This window comes from Panthera onca, chromosome X (assembly GCF_046562875.1).
Source record: "Panthera onca isolate mPanOnc1 chromosome X, mPanOnc1 haplotype 2, whole genome shotgun sequence".
NCBI lineage: Eukaryota > Metazoa > Chordata > Mammalia > Carnivora > Felidae > Panthera > Panthera onca.
In genome coordinates this window covers 114,233,446-114,249,015 of record NC_138357.1, presented here as the reverse complement: position 1 = coordinate 114,249,015, position 15,570 = coordinate 114,233,446, and the positions used below count along the sequence as shown (strand labels likewise).

General features: G+C 41.9%; 1 protein-coding gene across 3 annotated transcripts in view; it reads right to left on the bottom strand.

The window, feature by feature from the left end:
* The window catches only part of MAP3K15 (mitogen-activated protein kinase kinase kinase 15), a 124,558-nt gene that overhangs the window by 52,768 nt on the left and 56,220 nt on the right, over positions 1–15,570 (bottom strand). For all 3 annotated transcript variants that reach the window (XM_081792443.1, XM_081792442.1, XM_081792444.1), the window contains exon 7: positions 2,038–2,208. In XM_081792443.1, the coding sequence (XP_081648569.1) occupies positions 2,038–2,208 (171 nt within the window). The remainder of the gene's footprint in view (positions 1–2,037; positions 2,209–15,570) is intronic.

Below are 15,570 nucleotides of genomic sequence, written 5' to 3'. Positions count from 1 at the left end.
TGAACATTACCAGATGTTAAAAAAAAAAAGTATGTGTAGGAGGCCGAAGAATGGTAGTGAGAAAGCAAGACGTTGGAAGCCATCCCTTGTGGAGAGGTGAGGATTTCAGCCTGGATACACTGCATCTTACATAGCGGCACCACCCCTGGGTGGGACAGATGGGCAAACGGGGGCTGACGTGGGGCCAAAGCTTAGGACGCAGGTTAGGCTGGAGATCGGCTAACGGTTCCATGGTGTGGGAGTGAGTGGGATCACCCGGGAGGACAGTGGGTAGAGAGAAGAGGGGAGATGACACAGCCGGCAACATGTATGGAAGGAGAACAAGGGAGGGGAGAGGGCAAGGGGAAGCAGTGAGAACTAGGAGTGGAGCGGCAAGAGCTCTCGCGACAGAAATGGGTGAGGTAAGCTGTTGGCTCCGCCTTGGAATTATGTCCAGGTTCTGACATCTCATTATCATCACCACCGCCTGGGCTCAAGCCACCATCAGCCCTTCCCTGATTTACTGCAGCCGTCTCCTGTTCCCCACTTCTGCTCTTGCCCCTGTGGTAGATTATTTAATAGCCACAAATCCCTCCCATCCCACGACACGTGTGCCTTTGTCACTTCTCCCATCCACAGCTGGCGTCTATTTGGGGTAACCATGTGACCTGCTTATGATGTGACCCAGGGTGTGAGGCAGAACTGACGCTGTGTGAGTTCCGGAGCCTAAGCCTCGCAGCTTCCACCTTCATTCTCTCAGAATGCCGCCCACCAAGCTGGTCTGCCAGGATGAGAACCACAAGCAGAGAATGCAGGTGAACCACCAAGACCCAACGCCAGTTGCCAAACGTGTGTGAGGCCATCTTGAACCTTCCACCCCTCCTGAGCCTCCAGCTGAGCTCATTTTTCCGAGTGAGACCAGCACTTTAGGACTGGAACCAGCAGAGTGGCTGCCTGGCCAATCCACAGAATCAGGAAAAATTATAAATCGCTGTTTTAAGCCACTAACTTTTGGATTTGTTATGCAGCCAATGATAACTGATACACCCCCTGAAACGTATTCTTTGCAAAACAGTGAGAATGCGCTGGTAAAAAAGCATGTAGGATCTCGTCACGGCTCTGCTCAGAGTGCTCTGGTATTTTATCATCTCACTCACAATAAAAAGTTCTCTCCCATTTCCTGCCACTCTCCCCTGGCTCATGCCTCACTGGCCTTGATCACGTGGAGCAAACTTCCTCCTCCTGGTCTCTGCCTCTGCTGGCCCTTCCTCCCAGAACACTTTCTCCACAGTTCTCAGCAAGGCTCATCTTACCACCCTCACAACTTTACTCACCTTCACTGATGACCCTGCCTGAAACTGCAGGTGACTCCTCCCAAGCCTCCTCAGATTCCCTGATGAACTTGTCCCTAGAGCCCTCATCAACAGGTGACATCCTATTTTTCTGTCTGTCTCTGTCTGACTTCCCTTACCAGCAATGCAAGGTCCGTGAAGGCGGGAATTCGTGTCTATGTCTGCTGCTGTGTCTTTATCCCCACCATCTAGAAAAGTTTCTGGCATACAGTAAACCCTCAATAAACTTTTGTTAAATGAACAAAGAAAAGCAGGAAGGAAGGATAAAAGGAAGGGAGGAAGAAGGAAAGAAAAAAGGAAGGCAGGAAAGAAGGAAGGAAGAAGGCAGGCAGGCAGAACTGAGAAGATAATGCGCTAGTGGCAGTGGAACACAGTTCTGGATGAAGTAGCAGGGAAGGAGCAGCTGGGGAGGAGCCTGGTGAGCCTCCTTCTTGCCCCTATAAATGAGTGAACTTGTGGGAATAATGTCACCAGTACAAAACGCAGTTTTTAATGGTCCCTTTCAGAAAAAGGAATCTGGAAAATTCCCAAACCACGTGTATGACTTTTTGTTTCTCCCCACCGTCAGTAGGCAGGCGCGCGCGCGCGCACACACACACACACACACACACACACACACACACACGGAAAAGACCTGGATCCTTAGCCTCTGCAGTTCTGTTCTTTGCAGAGATGCACACGCTACCGACTAGGATGGAGGGTTTACCACTCAATGGCGCGGTCTCGGCTGGTGCCATCTTTGCAGTCCGAATCCAAGAAGATGTCCTTGTAGATCCTCCCACACAGGCAGAACATGTCGGGGGCCGGGCGGTCACAGCTCTGCAGAACCTGGAGCATGACCTGCAGAGCCTTCTCACGGTCACCCGCACTGTTTCTCCTGAAAGATTTGTATGGTAAGATCACTCATGTCTGAAGCAAGACATGGGAGCATATGTGCGCTCGTTCTGGCAAGGGCTGGTGTAGGGATGCTGTGCTTTAGCAGGAAACAAAAGCCAAATAAGAATTCACTTTCTCATGTTCAAATGTAACAAGCGCTTCAGACCCACACCAGTAAATCTCACGCTGTCACAGTTGCTACTTGGTCCCTTCTCTCACTGAGATCCAGACTGTGGATGACAGCAGATGCAGACTGATGTGTTTGGGAAGACACACAAAATAACATGGCAGCTTCTATAGCTGGATGGACAGCAAGGATTGTGGAAGCTACGCCTGAATCATGAGAATGACGTGGTTTGACAAAAGGTTCTTTTGGAAAACTGGCAGGGCCCCCCAGTTCAGAAAGTCAAGAGAAATTTAGAAATGTGTTTTGGCATTTCTCTACCTTGCCATCCTCAAACAGGAAAAGACCCCAGCAATTCCTGTTTTCCTGTCCACTGGAAAAGAAAATTTAGAAAATTGTTTCTATATTCACAAATCACAGTCTTCTCTCTTACTAACTTATATGGTAAAAATTTCATTTCACACAAAGGTAATGGATTCCTTCGATCATTGTTAAAATAATCTTTGCCACAAAATAACCCGAGTTTGTGGTTGTGAAATATTAAGGGCTCCTGTGAAGGTTTGGAAGCAAATGCCCATCAGTTGCAGAGCCTGATTAAATCAACTCTGGCTAATGATGTTCGTATTCATATTACAATACGTTAAACATTTGTATAAACAATTTCTATGTAATACTGCTATGGAGTGATCCCTAGAATTTAGTGTTAAGACCAGAAAACAAGGCACTGAATACTGTGCACACAGTGCTACCTTTTTATTTAGGCAAAGCAGAGATGTGAATATTTACCTGTTTTTATTTGCTCAAAATGGAAGGATAAACCAAAAGGTAATAAAACTGGCTACCAACAGGTGGAGGGAGAAAACGTGCTGAAGAGGACAGGAATCCAAATTCACTTCTTGGGATGTGACTTGGAAACTGTAAGGTTTTTTTTTTTTTTTTTTTTTTTTTTTTAACAAATTATAAAAGAAAATGAGTTTTAAAAAAATTTACATTGTCCCCTAAAAACACCATTTGCCAATAAACACAATTTGAATTTGTGGCTGGAACCAAACAAATGACCCCCTGCAAGCAATTGGTGGCTTACCTACAAAAGACAAACTGGTTCACATGATTTTTAAAGCACAGCACTTTGTATTTTCCTAAGAGGATATAACTTAAGGAAAAAATATAAATGCAAAGAAATCTTAAATACTTTCTGGTAATCATATTGTTAGCAATAATACAGGAACTGGTAATGTGAAAACATCATGTAGTATAGAATACAACAAATGACGATGTTAATATCATTAGGAACCAGATTTTTCAGGGTAAGACGTACACAAAATCAAAGGAATTCAGTAAAAATCCTACAGTCCTAAATTTGAATTGAAACATCAATATAAAGTTATCCAGTGGTGTTCCTAGCTCTGTCTACCGAAAAGGACCAAAATGATGAGCAACTCAGTAGCAATGAGACCCTCCAAACCCTGACTGGGGTCTGTAAAAGCACCAAGGAACCAGGACTTCGTGGAGGAATGGCAGATTCCAGATATGTCTAAGATGGTCCTGGAACATCTTAATACAAAGACTCAAAGAAACTACTAAGTTCATATCAGAAAGACTCAGGAACTAACAAGAATCAGTTTTTGGCCAAAGAAGGGACAGTATGAGCATTAAAAAGAATAATAACTATAAAAAAGAATTGGAACATATCAACTACATTAAAATGATGATTTCATAATCGTCTGACACAACTTCAGGGGTCACCCTTGGAGAACGCTAAGGAACCGTCTCATTATTTTTGAAAATTATCAAAGCAAAAATTAAGCAGTCTCCTTTTCCCAGATGAGTTGTACACTGGGGGTAACCAAGTCATTGATGAGACGAAATGTCTCTTTAGAAAGTATTTGTGCTAGTAACTCAGGAATTAATTATAAAATTCAAGTATCACTATTTTTGTAACCCCTAATGAAACAATGGATCCAGGCAATGATCATCAACAGCCATTAACATCACAAAAAAAGAAAAAACAAATAAAGTACACAATCAACTATGAAGTATTCTTTCCAGAAAAAAAAAATGAAACCAGAATCTGAACTAAGCCTCCAAATCTAACTACCAAGCTGCAAGGAGAAAAAGGGACAGAGGAACTTAATAAATCACACCACAGGGATACTATTACAAAATCCACAACTTTGGAACTGCTATCAGACAAATGCTTCCTTACCAAGTAATTAACATGGAAAAGAAAAAATAAGATAAGGGGAAACCTATATACTAAAAAAGACTTGGGGCGCCTGTGTGGCTCAGTGAGTTGAGTGTCCGACTCTTGATTTCGGCTCAGGTTATGATCTCATGGTTTGTGGGACTGAGCACCGCGCTGGGTTCTATGCCGACAGTGTGGAGCCTGCTTGGTATTCATTCTCTCTCTCTCTCTCTCTCTCTCTCTCTCTCTCTGCCCCTCCCCCACTTGTGCACTCCCTCCCTCTCTCAAAATAAACAAATATTAAAAAATATATTAAAAAAGACTTAAGAATCATCTCAACCAAATGCCATGTATAGACCTTGTTTGGAGCATGACTCAAAAAACCCCACTCTAAACACAAAAGGTAAAGACAGAGAGGTACCTGGGAAAATCTGAGCATTGATACTGAGGAATTATTGTTTATCCTTAGGTATAACACAATCATGACCATGTTTTGTCAAACTGTCCCTCAGACAATACAGAAATATCTCTGGATAAAATGGTATGTCTTTGCTTCATAATAAATCTGGTGTTGGGGTAAGACAGAGTGGATGGGGTGAGCAGGAAACAAAAATGGCCATGCAGGGATCATTACTGAAGAGTGGAAAAGGGGTACATGGGGGTTCACTATATTATTTCCTACTTTTGACTGTGTTTGAAATTTCTATTAATACATTCAATGCAATCCCAGTCAAAACTGCACCAGCATTCTTCTCGAAGCTAGAACAAGCAATCCTAAAATTTGTGGGGAACCACAAAAGACCCCAAATAGCCAAAGTAATTTTGAAGAAGAAGACCAAAGCAGGAGGCATCACAATCCCAGACTTTAGCCTCTACTACAAAGCTGTAATCATCAAGACAGCATGGTATTGACACAAAAACAGACACATAGACCAATGGAATAGAATAGAAACCCCAGAATTAAACCCACAAAAGTATGGCCAGCTAATCTTTGACAAAGCAGGAAAGAATATCCAATGGAAAAAAAAACAAGTCTCTTTAACAAATGGTGCTGGGAGAGCTGGACAGCAACATGCAGAAGAATGAAACTAGACCACTTTCTTACACCATTCACAAAAATAAACTCAAAATGGATAAAGGACCTGAATGTGAGACAGGAAACCATCAAAAGCAGGAGAAACCAGGAAAACACCTCTCTGACCTCAGCCACAGCAATTTCCTACTTGACACATCCGCAAAGGCAAGGGAATTAAAAGCAAAAATGAACTATTGGGACCTCATGAAGATAAAAAGCTTCTGCACTGCAAAGGAAACAATCAACAAAACTAAAAGGCAACCTACGGAATGGGAAAAGATATTTGCAAATGACATATTGGACAAAGGGCTAGTATCCAAAATCTATAAAGAGCTCACCAAACTCCACACCCGAAAAACAAATAACCCAGTGAAGAAATGGGCAGAAAACATGAATAGACACTTCTCTAAAGAAGACATCCGGATGGCCAACAGGCACATGAAAAGATGCTCCACGTTGCTCCTCATCAGGGAAATACAAATCAAAACCACACTCAGATACCACCTCACGCCAGTCAGAGTGGCTAAAATAAACAAATCAGGAGACTATAGATGCTGGAGGGGATGTGGAGAAACAGGAACCCTCTTGCATTGCTGGTGGGAATGCAAACTGGTGCAGCCGCTCTGGAAAACAGTGTGGAGGTTCCTCAAAAAATTATAAATAGATCTACCTTATGACCCAGCAATAGCACTGCTAGGAATTTACCCAAGGGATATAGGAGTGCTGATGCATAGGGGCACTTGTACCCCAATGTTTATAGCAGCACTCTTGACAATAGCCAAATTATGTAAAGAGCCTAAATGTCCATCAACTGAGGAATGGATAAAGAAATTGTGGTTTATATACACAATGGAATACTACGTGGCAGTGAGAAAGAATGAAATATGGCCTTTTGTAGCAACGTGGATGGAACTGGAGAGTGTTATGCTAAGTGAAATAAGTCATACAGAGAAAGACAGACACCATGTTTTCACTCCTATGTGGATCCTGAGAAACTTAACAGAAGACCCTGGGGGAGGGGAAGAAAAAAAAAAAGGCTAGAGAGGGAGGGAGTCAAAACATAAGAGACTCTAAAAAACTGAGAACTGAGGGTTTATGGGGGGTTGGAGGGAGGGGTGGATGGGTGATGGGTACTGAGGAGGGCACCTGTTGGGATGAGCACTGGGTGTTGTATGGAAACCAATTTGATAATAAATTTCATTTAAAAAAAGAAATTTCTATTAATAAAACCAAAAAGTAAAAGGTATGCATCCTGACTCCATTCTGCTTCTATAATCTGGAAATAGAAAAACATATATATATATATATATATATATATATATATATATATATATATATATGTATATATATATACACGCACACACACACATATATATATATATATTCAAGAATTTTTGAACCAAGATGTTTATTATGGCATTGCTCCTAACAGTGAAAAACTGAAGATAACCCAAATGTCCTCTGACATATGATAAATGTCAAATGATAAAATACAGTTTGTAACAACCAAACCATGGAGTATCATGCAACCCTCAGAAAGAGGCAGGTCTGTATGTAATTATATAGAAGAATTTCCATAACAGTTCATGGAAAAAACATTGCTGAACTAAATGAATGCCATGATCCCATTCTTTGCAGTAAATATTATTTCCACTTATGTTCACATGCACAAAGTCTGGAAGGATACACATTAAACTGTTCAAAAAAATCACTGCTGGGATTTGCACAAGGTGTTCCTGTGCATGTTTTACTAATAACTATTCTAATAAATAATAAAGAGATTATTCTTTTTAATTTCTTGGCAATTCGACAACAGGCTCTTTTATGCTTTCTTTCCTGAGGACCTGTAAGTCATAAAACTCTGCATCATTCAAGACAACAGATTAGTACGTCAAACAGCTTTTCTCAATGGGGGTTCTGCTAGTGAATTAAGCTCCAGAGAAAATTATTTGATTATCTGAGTAACTATTTTCTCCATTCTCCCAAGTATGGTACATAGGTAGCCCCATTCTGGATACTTAAGAGAGTTCATTCGATTGATACAATGGATGCCTTAGGGCATTAGGGTTTAATTCTCTGTGGAACCCAACCCGGGTTGAGAAGGGCTAATCTAGACACTTGGCATTCTTCTGGAAACCTGCAGTAATTAGGCCTGTATTGCAACTTTGATTTTTCCTATTTTCCAGCCTGATCTTGTTCTCAGAGATTTGATCTGTACTCTCTTTTTCCATAGAATCCAATTATCAGCCTACAAAACAGATCTCTTAACCAACAGCCCACTCACGATTCCTTCCCATTTTAAAGAGTGAAGAGCTACCAACCCAACTCAATTTTACTACAGCATTGAAATAATTTCTACAGTCAGTGGCAGGAAAATGAAAAAAGACTAAAACTTTAATGAGGTACAACATTTTTACATCTGCTATGAGCCAACTTTTGAGGTGTGAAATTTTCAGGATTCTGAAAAGAATTTACTTAACTCTTCTAAATGCTTCATTATCGATCTGAGTTCGGGTTCATTTGGTTTTCTTTGGACCATTTACAGCAATGTTTCCCTTAAATTTTTTTCATTAACTTGAAACTTACCCTTGTTACTAAAAACAAAAGGTCTTTTGGGGATTAAAAAAAAAGAACAAAAATAAAAAATCAAATATTTGCAAAAAATGAAAAGCAAGGCGATTTTCAGCTTAAAAGCCACTTTAGGACAGGTGCTAAATAGCTAATCTCTTTAGTTGTTAATGATCAGTTTTCAGATATGCTTATCATTTTCAGATCCCAAAGTATCCACGAACAAGTCTACAGATAAAATCTCCTGTGTTTAATCAGTCTGGCAACATATGTTTCTGACGATAAGGTCATTTCACAAATTAAGAAAAAGATATGAACTAAGACAGTGGGGTCGCAACGTTGGCTTGCACATTAGAATCACCTGGGAAACTTCAAAAACCTTGGTGTTCAGGTTGCACTTGAGACCAGTTACATCAGTCTCTGGAGATGGGATCCAGGCATTAGTGTGTCTTACCCTGGATGTTCTGTAGGTCTGCATCACTGCTAAGTCCCAGTGACCGCTTCTAAGCCCTTGTCTTATCTGACCTACCAGCCGCATTTGATAGCTGAGTACTCCTTCCTCTTTGGATTACCTTCTTCATTCGGCTTGCAGGTCACCATACTCTCATTTTCCTTCTACTTGAGTCTAATTTTCTGGTTCCTATTCATCTCCCTAGTCTTTTAACACTGGAGAGTCCTTAAGCATAACCCTTGGATGTTTCTTATCTGTAACTACACTAGATCCCTTGGTATATCATCTACTGTCCTGCTTTTCCAAACATCTATATCTTGATGACTCCCAAATTACTATCTCCAGCCCAGAACTCTCCCCTGAACTCCATATCCAACTATCTTCCTAGCATCTCACTTGCATGTCTAATACCTCAAACTTGATGTGTCCAAAACTTAACTGCTGATTGTCCCATCAAAGCTATTCTTCTCCATCTTATTTAAGAATGGCCAGTCCGTTCCTCCTGTTTTTCATGCCAAAAACTTTGGAGTCATGCTTCATATCGCTAGTATCTTTCATTCGATCAAATCATTGTTAGCTTTTATTTTAAGCCACATCCAAAAATGGGCTACACCTCATGACCACCACTGCTACTACCCTGACCCAAATAACCATCATTTCCTGCTTTCACCCTCACCCTCTACAATCTATTCTCAACATGGGAGTCAGAGTGATCCTGCTAAACACTGAGTCACGTCATGTCACTCCACTACTCAAAACCGTCCATGCAAATGCCAATCATATATCTGACAAGGGGTTAATATCAAAAATATATAAAGAGTTCATACAACTCAAGAGCAAAAAAAGTCTGATTAAAAAATGGGCAGAGGACCTGAAGAAACATTTTTCCAAAGAAGGCATCAAGACGGCCAATGGTAAAGACAGCAGGCAGACACAGGAAAAGATGTTTGATACCACTCATCATCAGGAAAATGCAATTCAAAACCACAACAATCACCTCGCACCTGTCGGAATGGCTAAGATATATTAAAAAAAAAAAAAAGAAATAAGTGTTGGTGAGGATATGGATAAAAGGGAACCCTCATGCACTGTGGGTGGGATGCAAATTGATGCAGGTGCTGTGGAAAACAGTATGGAGACTCTTGAAAAAATTAAAAATGGAACTACCATATGATCCAGCAATTCCATTTTTGGGTATTTATCTAAAGGAAACAAAAACACTAACTCTAAAGGATATCTGCACTCCCATGTTCACTGCATTTACAATAGCAAAGACCTAGAAGCAACCTAAGTGTCCAACAGATAACCAGAATGTGATGTACATACACAGTGGAATATTATTCAGTCATAAAAAGGAATCTTGCCATTTGCAACCGCATGCATGGACCCTGAGGGCATTGTGCTGAATGAAACAAGTCAGAGAAAGACAAATACTGTATGATCTCACCTATACGCAGAGTCTGAAAAAAGCAACCAAACCAACCTCAACCAAGCTCACAGATACAGAAGACAGACAGACTGGTTGCTGCCAAAGGTGGGGGGTGGGATGTGGGTGAAATGGGTGAAGGGGGTCAAAAGGTATAAACTTTCAGTTACAAAATACATGCGTCTTGGGGATGTAATACATAGCATGGTGACTGCAGCCAATACTGTATTGTATATTTGAAAGTCTCTGGGGCTCCTGGGTGGCTCAGTTGGTTAAGTGTCCGATTTCAGCTCAGGTCATGATCTCACCACTCGGGAGTTTAAGCCCCACTATCATAGGGTAGTTCCCCACTCTGAGCTGTCAGCACAGAGCCTGGAGCCTGCTTCAGATTCTGTGTCTCCCTCGCTCTTTACCCCTCCCCTGCTCGTGCTCTGTCTCTCAGAAATAAATGTTAAAAAAAATTTTTTTTAACAAAAGAAATTTTAAAAAAGTTCCTAAGAGAGATCTTAAAGGTTTTCCTCACAAGAAAAATATTCACAATTATGTGTGGTGATGGATGTTAGTAAGACTTCCTGTGGTGATCATTACACAAAATGTACATACATCAAATCATGATGTTACACACCTGAAACTAATACGTTATATATCAATTATATCTCAAAACCAAAAACAACAAAACACCCTTCCAGAGGCTCCCATCGCAGAGCCATTGCCAATTTTCTTTCAGTGGCCTACAAGATTCTGTAAGACCTGGCTCCCGGTTGTTTCACAGAGTAGGGGTCCTCTGTCCCAGCTGCACAAGCATCCCTGCCGTTGCACGTGCTGATCCCTCTGGCTGGAATGTTCTTCCCCAATATATTTGCATGGTATGTTCCCTCATCTCTCATTTTTTTCCATGTCACTCTCTAGTAAGTCAAGTCTTCTCTGAGCACTCAGCTCATAATTGTAACCTGCCCCACCAACCTCCCTACCACCCTAACCTGTTTTAATAATTTTACTTAGTTTGTATGGTGTCTCCCCATTAAGAATGTAAGCTCCAAGAGGAAGGGATTTTTCTGTCTGGTTTGTTTACTGCTATGCCCCAAGGCTTAGAACTCAATCTAGCACATAAGTAGGTGCTCAATAAGTATAAGTATCTGTTAAGTTGTCTGTTAAATGGATGACAAACTGAGCAAGACTAAATGTAGTGGCATGAAAAGATCTCCATCCATTGACTGTTAAGTGAACAAAGAAAATTACAGGGGCGCCTGGGTGGCTTGGTCAGTTAAGCGTCTGAATTTGGCTCAGGTCACGATCTCACGGTTCAGGAGTTCGAGCCCTGCACTGGGCTCTCTGCTGTCAGTGCAGATCCTGCTTTGGATCCTCTGTTCTCATCTCTCTCTGCCCCTACCCCCTCTTTAAAAAGAAACTTTTTTTTTTTTTTTAATTACAGAGCATCTCCTGTATTGTAAAAACCCTGCAGTATGACATATTGAATTGAATGTAAATTCACAGAACTGAAAGGATATACACCAAACTGATGAGACAGATTACTTCTGGAACATGAGTGGGACTAGAGATTAGAATCACAAGGGACAGTTTCTTTAAACGTTTTTTTCCCCAGGTTCTTCCCAAAATATATAAGTGTATTTCTTATTTATGCAATAAAACACACAGAGTAAAAACAGAACATTGGACTGGGAATCCTATACAGCTAGATTCTGGTTATTTTTATACCATTTACTACCCATGTGAATTTTGAGCCAAGTTGCTTACCCTTTCTGGGCCTCAGTTCTTCATGTGCAAAGTATGTTCGACTTTGCTTACTTCACCAGGCAACGGGGAACTACAGGTCTGCCAGAGCTTTCATTGGTCACTAAGCATCCTGCCTGCCTGTCTTTTCTGTACTGTGTGTCTGTAAGAGAAAGCTCATAGGGTAGGAGACAGACTTCCAAAAAATCTTTTTTTCTACACAAACACTCAGAATTAACAAGCAAAATGTCTCACTTAGACCAGTGTCCTTTCTAGGACAAACTCTGTCTCAGGCTGCCCACCAAAAACCTCTGAAGACACTCATGCTTCCAATTAGGAGTAGAAGACCGTGAAAGGACTTCCACTCTCACAGTAACAATAAAAACCTAGACAATATATAAACTACTGAAGAGGAGGAAGAACTTCCTTGATTAATTCCACAGGAAAACAATGCTTTCAGAGCTGAGCAAAGAGCCATGACAGCATCCTCACTGGGGTGCCTGCTCTAGGTACTGACAAATCGAAGAGGGAGCCTTTGATAGAGAAACTGCACAGGGACAAAGAGAAAATGAGCAAAGTTGTGCACAACAGCATGGGCTGATGGGAAAGAACGGAATCTGGAAGGGTCCCCAGGCGAAAACTAATCGCTGAGTGTAAGAACTCCCTTGCAGCACACTTGCCCACTAAATTTTTCCAAGAAAGCTGTGATGAAGGGGAGGCTTAAAGTAAAAAAGAGATCACACGCATTATCATAGCACTCAGATGTGGGTCACTGTGAAAACTGAATCCAAAAATTACACAAACAGCAACTCAAAATCTTCCATGCTCAAATACTGACAAGATCAGAAAGGTAGCAGACAGACAAGAGGTGGGAGGTCAGGCTAACTGCAAGTAAACTGATTAGAATTGAGTCCAGTCCCAACCCAGCTACTCTCTAGGAGAAATATGAAAAAAATCAGTCATATATGTTAATTGCCAGACCTAAGACAGGGCTCAGATAATCAAGGTAATAAACAAAACAAACTGAAATTATACTTCAGTCTCCACTGTTTTGTTTTTTCCCCACTGTTCTTTTAGATAAAATGTCTAAAATAAAACTGAGATGTGCACAGAAGAAAATGTGACCCACGATCAAGATAAAACATAATCAATAGAACCAGACCCAGAAATTGACAGTAACTTTAAAACTATTATAAACATGGGCACCTGGGTGGCTCAGTTGGTTAAGTGTCCAACTCTTGATTTCGGCACAGGTCACAATTTCACGATTCAGGAGATTGAGCCCCACATTGGGCTCTGCGCTGGCAGTGCGGAGGCTGCTTGGGATTCTCCCTTTCCCTCCCTCTTTGCCCCTCCCCACTCACACTCTCTCTCAAAATAAACTTAAAAAAACTATTACAAAATGTTTAAATATATATATGTATACATAAAGCATGTATCTGTGAAGAAATAAGATATTTTGTGAGAGAAATGGAAACTCTCAAAAAAAAATGAATAGAAGTCCTAAAACTAAAAAGTTAAAAAAAAAAAAACAACACTGAATGAACACAGCATCAGATCTGGACACGGATAAGATTGGGTGTGTTCAGGGTGGTACGGCCATAGACCAGATTTGGGCCCTCTGAAACACAGGATCAGTGACCTGGAATATGGGCCAAATGCCATTATCCAAACGGGGCTGGATGGGTATGGGAGGAGAGTTGACAAGGACAAGGGCAAAAGGAAACTTTGTGGGATAAAACGCTGTGTCTGTTGATCGTGGTAATAGTTATATGAGACTATTTGTTTGGCTAAAGTCATCAAACTGTGCACTTTATTTTTTTTTTTTTTTTAATTTTTTTTTTTTTTTCAACGTTTATTTATTTTTGGGACAGAGAGAGACAGAGCATGAACGGGGGAGGGACAGAGAGAGAGGGAGACACAGAATCGGAAACAGGCTCCAGGCTCTGAGCCATCAGCCCAGAGCCTGACGCGGGGCTCGAACTCACGGACCGTGAGATCGTGACCTGGCTGAAGTCGGACGCTTAACCGACTGCGCCACCCAGGCGCCCCCAAACTGTGCACTTTAAATGGGTGCATTTTACTGTACGGAAGTTCTACCTTATACCTTAATAAAGCTGGCTCTAAAAATACATAGAACCCATCAATGTCTCTGAAAGGTAAGTGTCCTGCTGGGCCAATCAGTGGTCTGTTTGCCTTCAGATACACCCCTCTTTCACCTGCTCTGCTCTGCATCACAGGGGAGCAGGCTCCTCCAGGATGCTTCTGGGCTTCCTGGTCAGCTGATTACCAGCAATGAGCAGCCAGTGGAAGACGATGGTGGACAAGTATCTGGAGGAGCGGAAGAATGAAGGAGCCATAATACTTTCTCCCCTTTTTCGTCTGTGTTTCCTGTGGTGGCTCTAGAAACAACTGCATCTCTTCTATAGATCTAGCTCCCAAAAGGCTGGCGTGTAATGGTTTCAAGTGATCCTGGCTCCTAGATTCTGGTCATATCACCTCTTTCCTGTATCCATCCAGCCAAAGGAGGGATGGTAGCAGCTTCCTGTACATGTTCATTTCTGAGTGGCCTCAGTTCCGTGTTTGGCTTCTCAGCTCTTCCATCACCTGTGTAACCAATTCCATGTATTACATTTCCTCTACTTTAAATACTTAGACATTTGTTTCCTGATTGGATCTTGACAGATATACACCTGCCACAAGGAAGCAGGTGCCTTTGTCTGGCCAGATGCCTCGTATTTACATACGGAGAAGGGAACAGTTACAGGCAACCTGTGTTTGAGTGTGAACAATGCCCAGAACCAAAGAAATGCATGAACCAGAATGGTTGTTTTCTTACATCAGGGCAGAACCACTATTAAATCATCCTATCCTTGCCTCCATCATCACCACCTTTTCCAGTCCCCTGGGACCACCAAGCAACATCTATAAAGGTTGGGCTTGGGGTGCCTGGGTGACTCCGTTGGGTAAGTGTCTGTCTCTTGATTTCGGCTCAGGTCATGATCTCATGGTTCGTGAGTTTGAGCCCTGCGTCGGGCTCTGCACTGTCAGCACGGAGCCTGCTTGGGATTCTCTCTCTCTGCCCATTCCCTGCTTTCACACATGCATAGTCTCTCTCAAAATAAACATTTGTTTTAAGTTTATTTATTTTGAGGCACAGAGACAGTGTGAGTGGGGTAGGGGCAGAGAGACAGGGAGACAGAGAGTCCCAAGCAGGCTCCATGCTGTCAGTGCAGAGCCCGGTGTGGGGCTCAAACCCACGAAACCACGAGATCGTGTCCTGAGCTGAAACCAAAAGTTGGACGCTTAAATGACTGAGCCACCCAGGTGCCCCTCAAAAGAAACATTTTTAAGAAAAACATTTTTACAGTGGACTGGCAGGCCATAATTTCGAATAAGGCACTTCGAAGGCTGGCTCTCCCATTTTCACAAAGGCAACAGGAGGTGAAGAATATTCTTGCTGCACTCTTGGTTCTTCTGACAGACTCTCAGGGATCTCCACATGGATGGATCCAGTTAAACTCTTCTTGTTTACAAGCTGCAGTGGTAACTAGGATGTGTTCACTAAAACCCATTTATTATTATGGGTCTGGCCCTCAGCCAGACCACATTTCCCCACTTCTCTTGCAATTAGGTTGGCCCATGAGACTGAACTTCGGCCAATGACATATGCTAACAAGTAACAAACATCACTTCCTGACCAGGCTCATACAAAACTCCCTGGTACAGTCAAAAGTGGAAACCACCCTAATGTCCATCAACTGATAAATGAATGGATGAAACGGGGTCTATCAGTACAATGG